Below are 20705 nucleotides of genomic sequence, written 5' to 3'. Positions count from 1 at the left end.
AGGAATGTACGTGTAGTTGCCCAGGGATCTGAATAGCCACATGTAAAATCAGGCCAAGAGAGGTTGATGAGCCAAGTTTCTAATCCTGGCTGATGGTGTAACTCTAGACAAGTCACATCCTCAACTTCTTTGGTTTGTGATTCTTTACTTCTGTTTTAAGTAGTTGTCCTAGAGACCATATATACCGAAGCATAAGCTGACCCAAATATCAGCCGAGGCACCGAATTTTACCACAAAAACTACATTAAAAACGTGCTGGAAAACTCGGCTTAGACATCAGTATTACGGTCAGCCTTAAAGTGCTTCATGGAGCTGTTTCAGGCCACTGCAGATACATACTGAGAAGAGAGTCAAGTGGCTGAAACTTGGGGCTTCCCTCTTTGGGTGACAAAAACAGCAACTCTCTTCACTGGTTTGTGAGGTTTCATTTGAAGAAAAAGTTCTGCTTGAAAACTGGAAAATTGTGGTTTTAGGTAATCTCCAAGATCCCATCTCCAGCTCTGAAATTCTACAATATAGAATTTTATATTTAATTTGCATGTCTTGTGAGTCCCAATATTTTGTCTTAGAAAATAGAAAAAAAAAACCAAAAACAACTAGTCCCACTCAGCAAAATGAAAAACCAAAACACCACACAGCCGTTCTTGGCAGCCTCCCCTCATGTCAGGAAACTACCTTCTTCAGTCATCTGCAATCAGGACCATTTTTAATGTGATATCTTTTCTGCATTGGCTAGTATTGTTATAATATGGATTGATTTTCCTTACAAATGTGCGGTATAATTTTGACTCATAGACCTTTTCCCAGGGTGGCATAGGTGCTAGTGTGAATTCTGTGTGGAAATGCATTGAGTTAGAACAATCAGTCTTCTGTTTAAGAGTCTTGTTTCCATGTTATCAGGCTCTTGGTCTCTTTTGTTGCTCATGGCATAGGTATTTCCTGTTACACCATATTAACTATTATTTATTCTGTAAGTAATTTACTTGTTGAATAACCACTTTACTTTTGCTTTATTTTTCCAATATATTTAAGCAGTAAAACATGAAAAATTTGAAACTCCAAAGCAGCTAACTTATATTATGGCTCTATTAGGAAATGCTATTGTTCAGTAGCTTTTTAAATGATTTTATTTTTCAAATTCAGAGCAGGGTACAGTATCAGGGCTTAAATTCTCAACACCCAGTTTGCAGAATTCTGTGGATGATGGTGGATACCCAAAATCCATTTGTAGGGTCCCCGCATTGATTAAGTCTCCTGTGAATCCTCTCTGACTAGTCTCATGAGATGACTATGACTAGCCTTGCTGTGAGCAGAAAGCATTATAAAGTCAATTATGACAGATGTAGTTATATTAAAATATAACATCTTACCATTTGAGCTCCCATTTGACCCATTTTTAAATTGTTTCAGTTTTTACTATTTTCCACTTTTTGAGATTTTGGACTTTGTTATTATTGGGGGCGTTTTTTGTTCTTTTTTTAATAAATCTTTTTATTGAGGCTCATACAACTCTTACCACAATCCGTACATACATCAATCGAGCAAAGCACCCTTATATATCCATTGCACTCGTTATCCTCAAAATTCACCTTCCACTTGGGTTCCTGGAATCAGCTCGGTTTCCCTTTTTTTCCCCCTCTTCCCTCCCTCCCCGCTCCCCCCTTCCCCCTGGTCTCTTAATAGTTTATAAATAATAATTATTATTGGGGTTTTTTGGCATATTTTTCTAAGAAATCCAGAGTTAGGTACATCTAGAGAGGGGGTAACTGGATTAAAGTAACCTCAGGGGCATGCCCTGGGTGGGGGCAGGGAGGCTAGTGGGCAGGGAGGGGGAAGGAATGGGGAGGTAGCACACAAATATGAGAAGAAAATGTTATGAAATTGATTGTGATGGTGAACTCTTCTTAATATGGTTGAGTGATTAAATTTTATGATATGTGACGCATATGCCAATGAAACCACTTTAAAAAAGGTGGGGTCTTATAATGGGAACTAGGACCTGTTGTTTTAGTGGAACTCTGCTATAATACAGTATCACCAGTAATTACCTGTTTGGATTTGGAAAGATTTGTTCCAGTTAAGCTTTAAGTGTCAACATATAAGCTTGATTTGATTTTTAAAAAATTTATTAAAAGATAATAGAAGTAAAAATTGCTTAGTGCTAATTTTTAAGTGCATCTGAGAAATTTGAGAATTAAAGACTTTTAAATGAAATAGAAAACGAGTGAAGCACTTGTCCTTTTTGTTTGAAACAGACTTATAAAGAACATTTAGAAGGACAGAAACATAAAAAAAAAGAAGCTGCATTGAAAGCCTCACAAAATACCAGCAGCAGCAACAACTCTACTCGTGGGACTCAAAATCAGCTACGTTGTGAGCTCTGCGATGTGTCTTGCACCGGAGCAGATGCATATGCTGCCCACATCCGGGGAGCTAAGCATCAGAAAGTAGGTGGCTTTCCCTACGCGGCCTGATGTCACACTGTACTGCTTCTACGCCTTCCACTGTGGGTGCTGGTGAAGGTGGCTTCCTAGTTTACACACTGACTGCATCAGAAGCAGTCAGCAACAATGGCTGAAAGGGGAGAGAAGCACAGATCTTCACATTGCGCTTGTGATTCACCTTTTCAGATAATCTGAGATTATGTGATTATTTTTGCCTGGAACAAGTCAGGAATAGCAGTAGCATAAGGAGTGTGTGGCATGAAGCCTCTCTGAACAACTGCCGTCCACACATGATCCTTGTAGATCTGTCCATACGGGATCACATTGACAACAGCAACTAGAAAGATAAGACGGGATATTTATGGGCGTGGTGAGCTTATATTAATGAGAAAACAATTCAGAAAAGGAGTTTGAGAATGTTCGCACATCTCATAGAATATGGGGGAAAGTCAAAAAGTATTGGCTACGAAATCATAGTAACTTTTATTTTGGAAAACTTATGAAAAGGTGAAGCTATAGTTGTTTGACATATCCTGTATCTAGGTTTACACTCTTCTGATGGTAGTGTTTCCTTTAGCTCTAACCCTTCCCGGAGGAGTTCGGCACCCTTCAGTTACACCCGATCAAAAACCAGTTTTGACATACTCTACCACCACTGCCATGGACCCTGTGGACTACTAAGAGCAAGGTCCACAGTTCAAAACCACCAGCTGAGATGCAGCAGAAAGACGAGGCTTTCTGCTCTCATAAAGAGTTGCAGGCTTGGGGACCCACCGCGGAGTTCTGCTCTGTTCTTTAGGGTTGCTGTGAATCAGAATCAACTTGTTGGCAATGAGTTTTGGAGATTTTCTGTAATAAAACTGCTTCATAGGGTTTCCCAGGCTGTAAATCTTTATGAAAGAAGACAACTTTATCTTCTGCAGGGGCCGCCTGCTTGGTAACAATAACAATATTACAGTTAGGAAGTAGCAACGAAAACAACACGAACTGTATTAAAGGGTCGTGGCATGAGAACCACTGGCCTAGGAGGAGGCAGGTGGGTTCAAGCTGCCTACATGGCTTGTTTGGTTGGCGTCCCAACACTTTCTTCACTGTACTACCAAGGACTTCGTGGCATCCTCAGGAGACTCCTAAAGTGTGTTCTTTTACATGCCCTTTTGAGTTTAGGGAATGAATAGAAGTCTGAAGGGACAAGATCAAGGCTGCAGGGTGAATATGGAGTAAGATTTCTCAATGAAATTTTTTAGGATAGCTCGTCAGACTTTTGATGAGCCATCAGGTTTGCTGTAGTGGTGGGGGAAAGCATAATTTCCAACACCCTTTTCTCACCAGTGCAGTTTGCATATTAAAATTTCTAGTTAACACCTGTGATCATCCTATTCCCTTTGAAGAAATTTATCAATGCACCTTATTTGGAGTCCCCCAAAATAGTCACCATAATTTTTTAAACTGACCTCTCCACCTTGGATATAACTGGCCCAGCAGTTTGCTTCAGCAGCCACTGTTTTTATTTTACTTTGATTTGATCATTTTTTGAAGGTACACTAATAAGACAAACTGGAACTAGTGTATTTCTGAGAGAATGTGTCTGTGGCTATCCCCTGACCACTGAGACATTGTTTGTTTAGAATACTCGGGCTGCTATAAATTGGAACCCCAGTAGCAATACTTTGTTCTTAGCCTTGTGTCCCTGAATTATACATGTAGAGACTGTTGAATTGGTATATGTTTCACTGTGATACTCTAAACAACAAAGTACATTTTAAAAATGTTTTATAATAAATAGTTGTATATATACAGATGTATATGTGTATTTCTGTGGCCAATTTATGTGATCTTTTCTGGTGATAAATGGGATATATTCACATAGGTAATTCAGAAAATACTGTGAAAATAATTTTGTTTGTAAAAATATTTAACCAATATTAAGAAAGACACCATTTTGCTTTTCATTTCATAATGGATTATTGGGGCGGGAGGAGCTTTAAATCTATGCTATGGGTTTTCTGACAAGTAAATGTGCTTTTGTCTTGTAGGTGGTTAAATTACACACAAAACTTGGTAAACCCATTCCTTCAACAGAACCAAACGTTGTTAGCCAAGCTACTTCTTCAACAGCTGTATCTGCTTCAAAGCCAGCTGCCTCTCCTTCAAGCCTTGCAGCAAGCACTTGTGCTGTGAACACTTCAGCAATTGCAGCTTCTTCGGTGAAAGGTTTAACAAGTACGGGGAGCTCGTCTCTGAGCAGCACAGCCAACACTAAAGTGTCCACACTGCCTACAAACATGGCTGCCAAGAAAACAGCTACACCCAAAATAAACTTTGTTGGCAAGTACTGGAGATTCTCTGAGTTCCTTGCAACCTCTTCAAAGTGTTGTCGCATGCTCCTCCACTCTAGGGCTAGCCTTCAGTTTATATTCTTAAACCGTCTCCTTCTCCAGGACCTTGTTTCATCCCCATGGATTTTCTGATTTTTTTTTACCCCTTGAGTTTTTAATCTCTCTACTTGGTTTCTTCCCTTGCTGTAGTCTTGCACGCACCCCCCACCCTGTCCCCCTTCATGTAATTCCCACGTGCTCCTAACCTAATTCTTTCTGTACTTTTTATCCGATTCTCAAGTCTATTGTGTTTTCACGCTATTCTGAAACTGCTTTCAGCAGTCACTGAACAGCCTCCTTGCCAAGTTCAGTGACTTATTTTCAGTTTCACTTTGGTGAGCTCTGGCATTTGACACAGATGACTACTAGACCTGCAAAGCTTAAACTACTTGTTTCTGTCAAATAGCTTTTTTGGGTCTTTTTCTTGAGTATTTTTATTGGTTCTGCCTGCATGTCCAGTAGATGGTACAGAAACAAACACTGTCATCAGGTCAGTGCTGACTCATAGCAACCCGCTGTGTGTTTCCAAGAGTGTACTTGTTTACGGGCATTAAAAAAAAACAACCCAGTCTTTCTCCCTTGGGGCTTCTGGTGGTGGTCCTAAGATTATGACGCTAGCTCACCTAGGATTTATGGGCAGCCTTGTCCATTCCCATGTGTGCAGGGACTTTCAAATCTTTTGAACAAACAGACTTATTCGTGGGCATCAGGACTCTGTTTAGCCTCATGACCCCTGAGGTCCTGCCCTGAGTGCCCCACACCAACCCATTATGATGAAATTGTCATGATATAATCTACCAAATTGCTGCTTTTTTATTGATGGGTGTTTTTAAAAGACTTCGACAAGATTTTGGAAAGTATCCTGGCAGAGAGGGAAGAGAGAACAGGTGAAGTGAGGACCCATCTCCTCTAAAGAAAAGCTCCTCGAAGGCCTACAAATACCACAGTGAAGACATGTTTTAGAAAATACAATAGTGCAAAAAACCAAGTGACCATGTAAATTAGATGAGATTGGAATATCACTAAAAAATCAGCAATTTGCTAAAAATTATCAGTGTCCTCCCTTTTGTATATAGAAAAGGGTTTGATTTCTTAATTACATGTCAGATAAGGCCCTTCGCAATCTGAAATGTTGGCACAATCTTCCTACCTTTCTAAACCCATCTCTTGCCACACTTAGCCAAATACTAATTCATAGTAGGTACTGACTCTGTCCTGAGATTCCCAGTCTCTGTACTTTTCAGGTGTGCCTTTCTGTACATCCTATTTTTATTTAGTGATCATTCTCTTCTTTCTGCTTAACCATTTCACACTCATTTCTTCCAAAGCCCAGCCGAAGTGTGGTCTTCTGTGAACCCTTTGCTAACTGGATTAAGTTAAAAGATGGTAGTTCTTCTCTGTATAACCCCACCATACTCCCGTCATGTGCATGGCAGCACCGAGCACATTAACATAATTCTTTCTATCTTTGCCTACGTTGTGGGCACCTCAAAGGCAGCTGCATGGTTCTGCAGTATTATCAGTACTTAGTTCAAGGCCCAGAATGAAGCAGAGATTCTTAATGTTTTTGAAAGCAATTTAGAACAGAAAATTCATGAGTAGTCTGCTATTCTGTTAAACAGCTACTTAAAGTATAATTGAGGATTAAAATCTGTGATTTCTATTTCTTCAATTTATAAGGTCATTCACATTCTCTGCAAAACCAGAGTAGAACATCTTTTGTGTAAGAAGTGTGAGTTAAAGGATTAATTTCATTAGCTAATAAGCTGAAGGAAATAAGCAGCACCAAAGCCTGAATTTGTTATATTTCCATCCCTTTTTCTTTAACTTTAAATTTAAAACAATTTTTTTCTATTTCCATCCTTAATGGAAAACTTTTTTTTTTGTTGTTAAAAGATTTCAGTGAAAAGTAGTCATTGAACTTTCTACAAAAGAATCAGTGATACTCATTTGGTTAGTTAGGCAAGAGACGGAAATGAACATGAGTTAGATTGCATTCTTACCGTATCAGGTACTTGATTCTCAATTTTAGGTACTTGAGCTCCAAGATGAGGTTTAAGGGAGGGATTGGGTGTTGGGAGGTGAAAAGTGGAAGAGTCAGAAATTTATTTCATTAAGAGGGGGGAAAACAAATGGCTTGTGCGACCTTCACAGTTCTTATCTGTTGCATATCAAGCAGAAATTTGAGCATTGGTAGAAGGATAAGAGGTTTTATGTGGTTTTTGTTGTACCAAGTTTATAATTATATAAAATTAAACTTGAAATTACTGTACTATTTTAAACTTTTCTAGGTGGTAACAAGCTACAGTCAACAGGAAATAAGACAGACGACCTAAAAGGAACCGAATGTGTTAAAAGTAGTCCTGTCACTTCTGTACAGATGCCAGAAGTAAAGCCAGATGCTGTGTCAGAAACCGTCACAGCTGCGTCTCTGGCTGCTTTGCAGAGTGATGTGCAGCCAGTGGGCCATGACTATGTAGAGGAGGTATGGACTCGAGAGTGCCAATGCTATGTGACTGGGGGAGAGGAGATGGGCTTCATGGTGGATGCGTACAAATATGCCTTAACAAGTATACTGAACTGACAAGTATGTTTTATTGTATCACAAATGCCAGAAGAGGTCTTTGTTAAAAGAGTTTTAAAATTAAGTGTCTCCAGATTATTTCACAGCCCACCACAAGGCTGGCTGTTCATACCCATTAGCCCCTCTGCAGGAGAAAGATGAGACTGTTAAAAATCCATAGGCTCAGTTTAAAAAAAAAGGAGCCATTCTACTTTGTCCTGCAGGGTTGCTGAGTTGGAGTCACTGTCATGACAGTGGGCTTGAAGTGACATCCCGTTTTTTTTGTTGACTTTTGTATCCTTTTCCCTGCAGTCATTAGTATGTAACTTTACATTTATTTGGTGGGCATTCTTATGATGAATTTATTCTAAACACAATGATCCTGCCACACACAAAAAAATAAAAATTGAGCAGCCAAAATGTTGACTGAAAGAGCTAATGGTTCTCTTTTTGAACAATCGTGGTTGTGTGCAAAATCACGGACCCTGTGGTATAGCACTACTATTTAGTAGATTTTTGATGGATATTTTTGTTCTTCATTCTTTCTTCATAAGAAGGATTGCCTATCATGCTTTAAAAATAATACACGTTGCCGTTGATCTTTATTAATTGCTTACAACGTTTCTTTGAGGGTTAATGGTTGAAATTTTTTATTGTAACATTTCTACTCTGACCCCTTAAAATTTGTTTGTTTCTTTCCATTTCAAGGTACGAAATGATGAAGGCAAAGTAATTCGGTTCCATTGCAAATTATGTGAGTGCAGCTTTAATGATCCCAATGCTAAGGAGATGCACTTAAAAGGGCGAAGACACAGACTTCAATATAAAGTTAGTAAATATTTCAACTATTCTGAGTTTTCCACAACCCAGAATATTCTAGGTGTTAAGAAAGCATCTAAATACAACTCTTGATTTTACTATCTTTTATATTATTATCTGACCTAGAGAGACTCAAATATTTGGTTTTTATTAGTTTGCTGTACTTTAGGCAGAAAAATGTTCTTAACATTTTTCGTGCTGTAACAAGACTAATACATCTTACATCAAGTAATCCTATAAAAGTAGCTGCTTGCCCCTCACAGAAGGGTCACAAGGAAGAGATGAGTCAAGCAGGGTACAGTAAAGAACCGGTGAAACACAAACAATATTCTTTTGCTTCTTTGAGGCTTCCTCACCTCCTGCTGTCATGACCCCAGTCCTGTCTTTCAGTTCTGGCTAGACTGGAGCATGTATTCTGATACAAATAATTGCTCACGACACTCGGAACCCAGGTTAGATAAACCCCTCAGGAACAGAAATGGGAGTAGCCATACAAGGAGAGAAGTAGGGGAAAGGGGAGGAGACGAAGGGGAAATCAATTGCAATGACTGGCACATTATTACCCCCCCCCCCCACCTTGGGGGGCGGTGGATGAACAGAAAAATGGGTGAAGGGAAATGGTGGTCAGTGTAAGATATGAACACAATAATTTATAATTTAGGAAGGGGTCACAAGAGTAGAGGAAAGGGAAAAATATAGCTGCTTGGCAATGGTGTTTTTTTTAAAGACATGCCAGATCTCTGCTTCTCATCTTGGTAGAATCTTCACTAAAATTAAATTTAAGATGAGTTGATAAGCTAGAGAATCCTGGCATTTTTCTTAACCATAAGAGATTCTCACTGAGAATACTTCTGTTGTTAAATCAAATCTAAATATTATATATAAAGCTTTTAATTATGTAGAACATGTACCCTATTTTCTAAATACATAGACATTTAAAATATAAATAAGATTGTTAAAAAGCAGTACTGCTAGATGATGATAAACCTTTTTATTCTCGCAACTTAGGCATTTAAGAATGTTTGTTAACAAGCTTGTAAAGGAAAATTAACTATCAGTGTGTGGTTTCAGATGCATGCCTTTTTATTGGTGAGCATGAAATAATTTTTATAGCAGAAGCTTCAAAAAGTCCATAGAAAGGTGGAGTTAAAAGAAGAGAGTATTTTATATTTACTTTTTTTTCTTTTCTTTTTTTTTTTTTGACATTTGAGGGAAAGTTTCCTGGGCAAATTGGTTTTCCATTCAGGTCACAGATGTTTTATTTTGAGACCTTAATTGGAGTTACCAAGATGTAAAGCACTCTTAACACTTCCTTTTCCTATGTTGGTATTTGTCCTTCTTTCATATCCCTTCCTGCCTTTGGAACTTTATCCCTGGTCACATCTTGCTGGATGCTCTAAGGAGAGCATTTGGTCTAGAATGAATGTTCACCTTATAGGCCTCTCTGTTGTCTGAGCCACCGGAGTGAGTTTAGTTCCAGGCCATAGCCCTGAGAGGACCATCAGATTCTGTAAGGCCAAGAAGCATGGTCTTTTTCATAATGTTATGATTCTAAATTTCCTGCCACTTACACTCAAGTCTCTTGTGCTCCCTTCCAGTGTGGTGCGCAGTGGTAGCCACGCACCATCTGTGTGGCTTATGAGTTCTTTGGATACATTGTTTTCCTGCTGCTTTCATTCCATTACTTTTCTTTACTCTGGACGAGGAGAAAAGAAGGGTTGCATTTTAGATGGCTGCTTCCAAAGGAGGATTTAGAGCCCTGTCTTTCTAGACCAGGCGTCCTCAAACTACGGCCCCCAGGCCACGTGCAGCCCGTCAAGGACATTTATCTGGCCCACCAGGTGTTTTTGTCCCATTTGTTTTTTTACTTCAAAATAAGGTAAGTGCAGTCTGCATAGGAATTTGTTCATAGTTTAGTTTGTTTTTTTTTTTAAAAACTATAGTCCGGCCCTCCAATGGGTCTGAGGGACAGTGAACTGGCCCCCTGTTTAAAAAGTTTGAGGACCCATGTTCTAGACTGTTAGGCCAATTGACCTTGATTGACCCCACACCCATGTTCTTAAGCCTCCAAGCCCAGTGATTCATTTTCTCAAGATACTTGGTTGTAGTTCAGATGCTTACATGCTCCCCCTCCACCTTTTCTCTATAAATACATGGACATATTTACAGCTCATACAAATTCTTGTAGCAGTATCACCCCTCATAACCTATCAGAGACCATGAATTAAACTTGGATTACTAACCATTTTCACGACTCCTGAATCCTTTCCTCCATTCAATTTGTTACTTGAATTTTATAATAGAAGAATATGTGGAACTGTATTTTTAAAATTTTAAGCTAAGTATAGATTGCTGAGGGCTGCTTGTTTTTACAATGTCTTATCTACATTAACAGAAAAAAGTAAATCCAGATCTGCAAGTAGAAGTAAAGCCCAGTATTCGAGCAAGAAAGATTCAAGAAGAGAAAATGAGGAAGCAAATGCAGAAGGAGGAGTATTGGCGAAGACGAGAAGAGGAGGAACGCTGGAGAATGGAAATGAGGTACCATCTCTAACTTGCAAGTCAGCATGCCAGTAGTGATCCATAACCAGTCCTACTTGCCTTTGGCTCAACTCTGACCCTATTGATGCTTCTAGTATGTGTTTGTGGCCTTGCTTCAGGAGTATGTTGTAATGGCATCTTATATATGTGAAAAAAAGTTTTAATATTATAAATAACCAAAATAGAGCATGTAGTAGTTACCTGCTTAACATATCCTGAATATAAGATTTGATGGGTTCTTAAACTAATGTGTTTGTAAGGTATGTGTGTGTGTGTGGTTTTATTGAGCTATACTTTCACATATTTTTAAATTGTTAATTTGATATTTTGTGTTTAGTCAGAGGTGGTGTGCACCATCACCATGATCAAGTTTAGAAAATTTTCTCTGTGAGCAAAACTCCAAACATACAAGGCACTTTCATTTTTCACTAATCCCTCACTCCAGCCCTAGGCAACTCAAATCTACTTTCTGTCTTCAAATGTTAACATATTCTGAATATTTATTTGAATAGGATCTTGAAATATTTGCGTGTGTTTTGTGTCTCGCTATATTTACGTAGCACGTTTTCAAGGTTTATCTGTTGGAACGTAATATTTCTTCTTATGTAAAAAGTATGATGTTTATTTTTCCATGGATCACCTGTATAATAGGTTGTCTCAACTCTGGATGTTATGAATAGTGTTGCAGTGAAAATTTGTGTACAAGTGTTTTGTTTGTTTTTTTATGAATCTGCTTTTGGGGGACTCTTAGAAAACTTAGAACAGTCCATCATTCAGTTGTATTAAGCACACTTGTACTTATGTTGCCATCAACATTTCCAAACCTTTTTCTTTCTACTTGACCCCTTGGTATCAGCTCTTCTTTTTTCCCCTCCTTCCCCTATCCTCCCACCCTCGTGAATCCTTGGTCAATTATATATTATTGTTGTTGTTTTGTGTCTTACATGTCCCTTGTCTGTCTCCCTTCACCCACATTTCTGTTATTCGTCTCCCTGGGGGTGGAGCTATATAGCCAACCTTGTGATGGGTTCGCCCTCTCTCCCCCTTCTCTCCCTTTGCAAGTGTTTTAACACAGTTTTTGAAAAGTAAACATCATTTTTAAGGTACTATTTAATTTGGTTAGAATAATTTTATCATAATTTTTATGGCAGGATCACACTCTAGTCAATGTAGAATGTTCTTTATTACCAGTACCAGGTTGGTAGACAGTTCCACTATTTTCTACTAATAATGACTACCCTTGAGTTTGTATTTTTGTGCATCAATCATGATTGGTTGCTTATAAGATTCCAGAAAGGTTTCATTGATGGACACCTACATCTGCCTGTACTGGAGATAAGAGGCCGTGGTTCTCTTCGTAGGTCCCTGGGCTTGTTTATCCTTTTAATGTTTGGTGAATCCAAAGTGTCTTTTGCTTATGTGGGTTATAGCTCTCAATTTGATAATAAAACTTAAAAATTTAATATTCTACTTAACTGTGTCTTAAAATATTGCTAAATGTAGAATATTAATATTATTAAGTAAAAAACAAAGACCAGGGAGAAGGAAAAGGTGGTCCATTTCTGAATCATTAGCCACTGAAACCATACAGTAGAGAACTCTTATGTTGGAAGACAAAAAACACGATTGGGAAGAAGAGTTGCCTTCTCAAAGCAGAGCTGACTACACGACATAGATGAAGAAAAGCTGGTGAGAGCTTTGTTAGTCGCTGTGTCACAGCTCAGAAGAAATGACTGAAACATTGATAATTGTCACATGGGCTGTGTGAAGTATGAATTAACCTCCCTGGCGGTCTAATTATGTCAGTAATTTTGGACACAAAGCAGTACATTGTTTTGCATAAAATTTGTTGTTTTATATTGTCAGCCTGTAATTCTTAAGAAATTGCTCATTTTAATCTCTCTAGTAGATAGACATTCCAGGTATGATAAACTTTAATACACAGTTGACATTTACCCTGAGCCACACTCAGGATTACCACCAGGGAGGTTAAGAAAATTGGATGTGTCAAAAATGACATCAAACACTTGAAGATTGATGGCCTAGGCATTAGTGAACTTTTTGTGAACATTTTGACTTAGGCACTCATCGTCTGTTATGCTGGGAATGATAGATTGAAAGGAATGGCATGATCTATTCTGAAGTACAATGCTATCAGTGATAGAATACTGTTAATACATCTACATGGAAGACCTCACCACTGACTTTGTGGCTTTATGGTGGTTATATGAAAAAGAACACAGGGCACCAAGCTTAGAAGAAAGTGGTTAACAACCTGGAATATATGGATGACACACTTGCCTAATGAAAGCGAGGAAGACTTGAAATACTTGATGAAGATTAGGGATAGCCGACGTCAATATGAATTACACGGTAAAAAATTAAACAAAAGCCAATAGGTCACATCATGGTGAATAGAGAAAAGTTTGAAGTAGTCAGAGATTCCATCTTACGTGGATCCACAAACTGCTCATGGAACCAACAGTCAAGGGATCAAACATACTATATTGGGGTTGTATCTTTTCATCATACCTACTTAAAGGTATATTGAGTGAGTAATCCAAGAAGCTGGACTTGAAGAAATGCAGCATCGGGTTAAGATGATTCATTAACAACTTGTTATATTCAGGTGATACAACCTTGCTTGCTGGAAGTAAGACTTGGAGCATTTGTTAACTATATCCTTCAGCATGGATTAAACTTCAACATTACAAAAAAAAATCTTCACAATTTTATCAGCAAACAACATCATGATAAATGGCAGAAAGATTGAAGTTGTCAATTTTACTGGGATCTACAGTAAGCTTCTGTGGAAGTGGCAGTCAAGAAATCAAATGGCGTATCTTGAGGAAATCTGTTGCAGAAGTCCTTGTTATAAAGCAGAGATGAAACACATAACTATCCTCTAGTTGTTTGCTATTTCCTCCCCTTACTGCTACGGTCTTTACCTCTGTAAATTCATTTGTATAATTAAGATCATATGATGTATGAAAGCCAAGATCGATAACTCTTCAGAAACAGTAACAGGAGCAATGATTCCCTGAGGATATGGGAAGAGAGGACTGGGAGCTGATAGCAAGGGAAATTTATTTTAAGAAGACATAAAAATAAAGGGGGGTGGGGGAAAGATGTCACTTTAAAGACTAAGATGCTTCTGACACAGTTCATTCATATGTCATTCCCAGCGTAGTAGATCATGAGTGCCCAATTCAGGATGGCCAGTCTGTAGCACTGCAGCTTGTGTTTCTTATGGCAGAAGTTAGTAGCAGATGGTAACAGCTGTTGGCTTTAGTCAAGGCATTTGCTTTTTACTTCACCATCACTGTTGCCTGTTTGTCACTGTGCCTGTACTGTTGTTTTTCCTTATATCTTTATCTGTACCTTTATTATTAATTTAGAAATGAAATAAGTTCAACCTGCACAATGCAGTAGGTTCTGAGGCATAAGTAGAAGTGAGCTCATTGGGGAAGTGGGGTGGAGACATGATGAAAATTTCTAAATGTCTCCTCTGCGCAGAGTCTTTCACTTGCCCACTTTACTGGTTTGGCCCCTCTAGCAGTTTGATTTTCCAGTTCACAGAGGCAGGGGTTTCTGCTGCCTTTTCTTTCTATTTTGTCCTTAAGGTGTGAGATTTCGTTCTACTTTCCTTTATTTTTTCATCTTCCACTTCCATTTCCAAATGAAAATGTGTCAAGCAGGTGCAACATGGAAGAAATTGTGTTTGGTTTTGGTTGTTGTTGTTTATTTTCCTCCAGAAGAAAATATTTGCTTGTTAGTGATGTAAATTCTTTAGTTGTCATTTTCCTCACACATTTGTAATGTCATTTTTTATTTCAGACGTTACGAAGAGGACATGTATTGGAGGAGGATGGAGGAGGAGCAGCATCATTGGGATGATCGCCGTCGCATGCCCGATGGAGGCTATCCTCATGGTCCTCCAGGCCCCCTGGGCCTTCTCGGAGTCCGACCAGGCATGCCTCCTCAGCCACAGGGACCTGCAGTGAGTGTCACTCTGTTTACGCACGGAGTGAACAATTGAAAGCTGGGGCCGAATTGGCAAGCAGTGATTAGAGAGAGGTTCAAGGCTTAGACTTTATAACCTCATAGTAGTTTTTGATGTGACATAAAACATTCCCTTCTTTTACTACTCCAGTATCTGTAGGGACTAAAAGGATCTTATAGTGTTTCAATAAATCAGTCTTGTTTTCACTGTAAGTAAATAGGAGCAGTACTTTTGTTCCCAGTTGCTCCTCCACAAAGAGCTGCTCTTGTGGCTGTTGGCCCTTAGATCAACAAAGGGTACAAAGTATTCAAGTTTTTAACATTCTTTTAATTTTACAATTACCGGTGACCTAGAATATCTTTTCCCTCAAACCCTGACTATATAAAACCTCCTTTTTGTAAAGGATGAGGCGTAGGTAAATGGTTCAGGATGAGCACCCCAGGTGTAGGGAAGACTGGAAGAGCCCTCCAGCCCGAGAATGTGTGTGCCCATGAAGCTGTGGAAAAGTAGAGCCATTTATTTCTGGGATGTGCGCAATCACTGACATGAGTACACACAGTAGGAAAAAAAAAAAGGGTTTTGCATTGGTTTTGTTTTCTAGAGAGCAGTTTAAGACAGTGGCAAACACTAAACCTGTTCTCTAACTGGTTTTTGCACAGCACCTTGACAAGTGTAAAATTTGAGTTACTGAACACAAATTCAGAATCACACTGGTTTAGAATTGAATCAAAAGCATTTCCTTAGCTATAGGTTTCATATGTTTTAGTTTTGCCTATTTTGAGGCATAGTAGGCCTCTGAGGGGGTACAAAAAAAAAACCAAACTCCAGAGTTGTGCTGGGTGGAGCGGAGCTTACCTAGTATGCATTTTTCCCCACTTGGCAAGCATAGAGCAACTCAATCTGAGTTAGTGCACCTGGTGTCATCACTAGCCTAGTGGGAAGGATCTCTGGGCACAGGGAGTTTTTTCATAAAAGCAGTTTCACTAGAATCTCGTTTTTTTGTGATAGCTGATTTAAAAGAGCAAAGTAAGGCTGTGACATTTTGTTTCCTGCTGGGGCTGTGAAAAACTTGTGATGTTGAATACAGCTTACAGGGAGAACCCTGTGTGAAAAACTCGTGTTTGAGTGGTTTCCTCCTTTTCTGAATGGATAAAAATGTCAACAAATTTCATGCATTTGTGTTCGGAGACTGACGATGGACCATTGAAGAGATGGGGAAGTTATCTGGACTATCATGGAACTCAGTTCAGCGAATTTCAATGGAAGATTTGGGAATAAGATGGGTCGCTGTGAAATTTGTGACTCAGGTTCTGACTAACCAGGAAACAATTAAGGACGAGACTGAGACTTTTTTCCCAAGGTCACTCACTACCAGTGACAAGACATGACCTCAAAGCAAACATCAATCAAGCCAGTGGAAGATGCCATCATCACCTTGCCCACAAAAAGTTCGTCAAGTGAAATCAAAGATCAAGAGGATGCTCATTTGAGTTGGTTTTTTTTTTTTTTGATTGAGGGTGGTGAGGATAGTGTATTTCAAGTTCATTCCACCAGGTCAGACTGTTAATCAGGCTTTGTATTTAGAGGTTCTGAAAATACTGTATAACGGTGTGGCAAAAAAAATACCCGATTTGTGGCAGACAGGGAACTGACCCCCACGAGAGTGCACCTACTCACGCAGCCTTCTACAGTGTGCCAATTTTGGGCAAAAAAGCATGCCTCTCTTGTTCCACATACCTTACTCACCCAACCTCACTCTGTGTGATTTCCTTTTGTTTCCTTGAATGAGGAGGGACATGAAGGGACAGTGATTTGACTACAGAAGAGGTGAAGGAAAAATGAGGGAGGTGCTGTCAGTCATCCAAACAGATGGGTTTGAAAAATGTCTCTCCAAGAATGGAATCGTAGATTTGACAAATGTATTAAGTGTAATGGAGAGTACTTTGAAGGTGATAAGATTGTTTTGTAAAAAAAATTTTAATATATAAGTTTGAAGGAAAAAATTGGATTTTGGGGGATATCCCCCTCATGTAGGTATAGTTTTGATATTTTAACTTTTCATAGTTTCCATTTCATTTTTAGTAAAAAGGAGAAAATTGTTTCATATGGACATTTTGCATAATTGACTTTTTATTGAAAAGATTTTATTGAAAAATAGGCATAGGTGAAACTATTCTGCTCCTGAGCCCTTTTTTTACGGTTAGTAACAGGTTTTCTTCCTCTGTAGCCTTTGCGGCGTCCTGACTCATCTGATGACCGTTATGTGATGACCAAGCATGCAACCATTTATCCCACCGAAGAAGAGTTACAGGCAGTTCAGAAAATTGTTTCTATCACTGAGCGCGCCTTAAAGCTTGTTTCAGACAGCTTGTCTGAACACGAAAAAAGCAAAAACAAGGAGGGAGATGATAAAAAAGAGGGTGGTAAGGACAGGTGTGTTTCAGATTTGCTTTTCATTGTACCGTACATTTGAGTTCTTAGACTTTTGTGAAAGATTTTGCAGACTTAAGCACTGGTGTGAGCTGGCATGTCTTACACATAGGCTTGCACTAGATGTTTTGTATTTAGACATAGCTGGCTTTAATCACATTCGTGTACGCTACCTCATCTTGTACGTCGTCCTCATTTTATTTTAATATATTGAAAACCATCTGAGTTCATTCCTTGTAGCTTCTCATTGCAGTGAGCTGCTTTCTAAAATATTCATCGTATTTGTCACCTGCGCCCCAGGTTTTGTTTTCTTGGCTCCTTTTCCCTTGCAGGATTGGCCATAAGTGTAAGCAGAGCTGGGCTTTGGCATTACCTTTCACAGCAAGATTGCATTGTGGTCTCTGTTCCTTGTCATTTTTCTTTACCACTTAGAAATATTTTTGTATTTGACATGACCCTGGTTGAGTTTGCAAAGTGAAAAACAGAAATGTTCATTTCTTTTGTAGTTGTCCCCATGAGAGCTTACTTACCTGTGTAGCTTTCTTACCCTGAGGTATAATTCAGAAGTACTGTAAGCACTGAATGCATTTTAGCTGTTGTTTTTCATATGTATTGATCTCTTATAAATAACTATTCAATAGCAGATTTATTAATTTAAGATTTTCTACTGTAGTATTTGGAATTGTATTAGTACTATTACGTGTTTAGTAGGTTTCGTGATTCTGACTGATAAAATGTCATATTATAACTTGACTTCACTGCAGAGCTTTGAAAGGTGTTTTGCGAGTCGGCGTGTTGGCAAAAGGATTACTTCTCCGAGGAGATAGAAATGTCAACCTTGTTTTGCTGTGCTCAGAGAAACCTTCAAAGTCATTACTAAGCCGTATTGCAGAAAACCTACCCAAACAGCTTGCTGTAAGTATTGTGAAAATGTTCTTTTTTACTCCTTGTCTGTTTTTTGGCAGGACTAATTGTGCTTTCGTTTAAATGTAAGCCAGCCCTTTAAAATGTTGACTTGATTTTCATCATGAATTTTGTCGTTGTTACTGGTTTTTGGTTATTTTGCTTAGAAGTTTTTTTATTTTACTTGTACTAAGTGGTCAAAGTAATTTCTCTATTGCCTTAGGCCTTGTAGTCTTAGTAGATGGTAGGAAATCATCTTCCCAATTTATTTCAAAATGTAATATTATTGCATATGTACTGCTTGCCCTACTCTTTATTTTTTTCTCCATGTTCCTGGTGGCTGACTTTATTTCTTTAAGTGTTCAGCCAGCAAAACATGGCCATAGCTAATTGAGTGTTTCTTATTGTTCTGCAACAGCAAATATTTCTTTAATAAAGATCACTTGGTTCAAATGAGATTTGAAACAATGATTCCTTAAATATTTCCAGGTATAGAATTTATTTCAAAACCCAGAATGTAAATAGGCATTCTAAATTCAAGGATTGGCAAATTCTGCAGTAATGAGCAAGACTGGTAGCTGCGCATAGCAGAACAACTGGTAGCAAAAGTGGCAGTTAGTTAAGCATGCCGTTAAACTTAAATTCTCACAGCTCTGCCACTTGCTCCGCTTTGCTTTCTATGTCACCTGTTGCATTAAGTTCTTTGTTTTGGAAAAGACTGTTATTAGCATACAGCAGGGTTAGCTTTGTGTGTCTGCTTCCTGGCCCTCTGCTAAAGGTGGTAAGCAGGGAGAATAAAAGGTTTGGGGCATTAGAAGAATCTTGGCGTTTGCCAGAAATTAAGTGTAGTGGTTATTAGAACTGCCAAACAGTAGGTATTTTATACTAACAATCTATTAGATAAGTGAGTAATCAGAAACTGAATTCATCATCATAATTATGTAGCACTGTGTGCTACTAAAGGCATCGTGGCACGGTGGGCTAGGCTTGGGCTGCTAACTGCCAAGTCAGCAGTTAGACGTTGCATCACACTCGGGAGGGTGAGACGGTTCGCTTTGGAGCACTTGTACGTTTCCCTGGAGGGTCCTGATGGGTCTGGTACATTTCAAAGACCATGAATTTTGGCTTGATGTGCCAGACACTGGTTTTTTGTTTTGTTTTTTAATCTTATATGAGGGTACTTTAATTATTCCATTATCTTTTCATTTAATTCCTTTTATATGTATATATTTTTAACATTTTATTAGGGGCTCATACAACTCATCACAATCCATGCATATACATACATCAATTGTATAAAGCACATCTGTACATTCTTTGCCCTAATCATTTTCTTTTTTTTACATTTTATTAGGGGCTCATACAACTCATCACAATCCACACATATACATACATCAATTGTATAAAGCACATCCGTTGAAAGCATTTGCTCTCCACTTAAGCCCTCCGCATCAGGTCCTCTTTTTTTTTTTCCCCTCCCTCCCCGCTCCCCTCTCCTTCATGAGTCCTTGATAATCTACAGATTGTTATTTTGTCATATCTTGCCCTATCCGGAGTCTCTCCCCCCTCCTCCCCCCCTTCTCTGCCGTCCATCTCCCTGGGAGGAGGTCACATGTGGATCCTTTTAATCAGTTCCCCCTTGCCAACCCACTCACCCTCTACTCTCCCAGCCTCGCCCCTCACACCCCTGGTCCTGATGGTATTGTCCACCCTGGATTCCCTGTGCCTCCAGCTCCCATATGCACCAGTGTACAATCTCTGTCCTATCCAGTCCTGCAAGGTAGAATTTGGATCATGGTAGTTGGGAGGAAGCATCCAGGATCTGGGGTAAAGCTGTGTTCGTCATCGGTACTACATCGTACCCTGACTGACCCATCTCCTCTCCTAAACCCCTCTGTGAGGGGATCTCCAGTGGCCGACTCTTGGACCTCGGGTCTCTACTCTGCACTACCCCCTTCATTTGCTATGGTATATATATATATGTGTGTGTGTGTGTGTGTGTGTGTGTGTGTGCACATATACACACACACATATATATATTCTTTTTTTTTTTTTTTTGCATGATGCCTTATACCTGGTCCCACCTCGTGATCGCACCGGCTGGTGTGCTTCTTCCATGTGGGCTTTATTGCTTCTGAGCTAGATGGCCGCTTGTTTACCTTCAAGCCTTTAAGACCCCAGACACTATCTCTTTCGACAGCCGGGCACCATCAGCTTTCTTCGCCACATTTGCTTATGCACCCGTTTGTCTTCGGCAATCGTATCATGAAAGTGTGCAGCCAATGATATGATTTTTTTGTTCTTTGATGCCTGATAACTGATACCTTCGGGACCACGCGATCACACAGTTTGGTGTGTTCTTCCATGTGGGCTTTGTTGTTTCTGAGCTAGATGGCCGCTTGTTTATCTCCAAGCCTTTAAAACCCCAGACACTATCTCTTTTGATAGCCGAGCACCATCAGCTTTCTTCACTACATTTACTTGTTCACCCACTTTGGCTCCAGCCGTTGTGTCGGGAGAGTGAGCATCATAGAGTGCCAGTTTAATAAAAGAAAGTATTCATGCATTGAGGGAGTGCTTGAATAGAGGCCCAAGGTCCTTCCGCCACCTTAATACTAAACCTA

The 20705-nt window shown here is 39.2% G+C and overlaps 1 protein-coding gene across 1 annotated transcript in view; it reads left to right on the top strand.

Annotated features, from left to right (window-relative positions):
* Positions 1-20705, top strand: part of ZFR (zinc finger RNA binding protein) — an 83231-nt gene that overhangs the window by 31594 nt on the left and 30932 nt on the right. Inside the window, exons 7-14 of the mRNA XM_075540904.1 lie at positions 2256-2447; positions 4481-4772; positions 7114-7307; positions 8094-8213; positions 10600-10745; positions 14583-14745; positions 16976-17181; positions 17943-18093. Coding sequence (XP_075397019.1) covers positions 2256-2447; positions 4481-4772; positions 7114-7307; positions 8094-8213; positions 10600-10745; positions 14583-14745; positions 16976-17181; positions 17943-18093 — 1464 coding nt within the window. The remainder of the gene's footprint in view (positions 1-2255; positions 2448-4480; positions 4773-7113; positions 7308-8093; positions 8214-10599; positions 10746-14582; positions 14746-16975; positions 17182-17942; positions 18094-20705) is intronic.

Source organism: Tenrec ecaudatus, chromosome 2 (assembly GCF_050624435.1).
Source record: "Tenrec ecaudatus isolate mTenEca1 chromosome 2, mTenEca1.hap1, whole genome shotgun sequence".
NCBI classification, from domain to species: domain Eukaryota; kingdom Metazoa; phylum Chordata; class Mammalia; order Afrosoricida; family Tenrecidae; genus Tenrec; species Tenrec ecaudatus.
The sequence above is the reverse complement of the archived record's forward strand: the minus strand, read 5'-3'. Positions and strand labels throughout refer to the sequence as shown.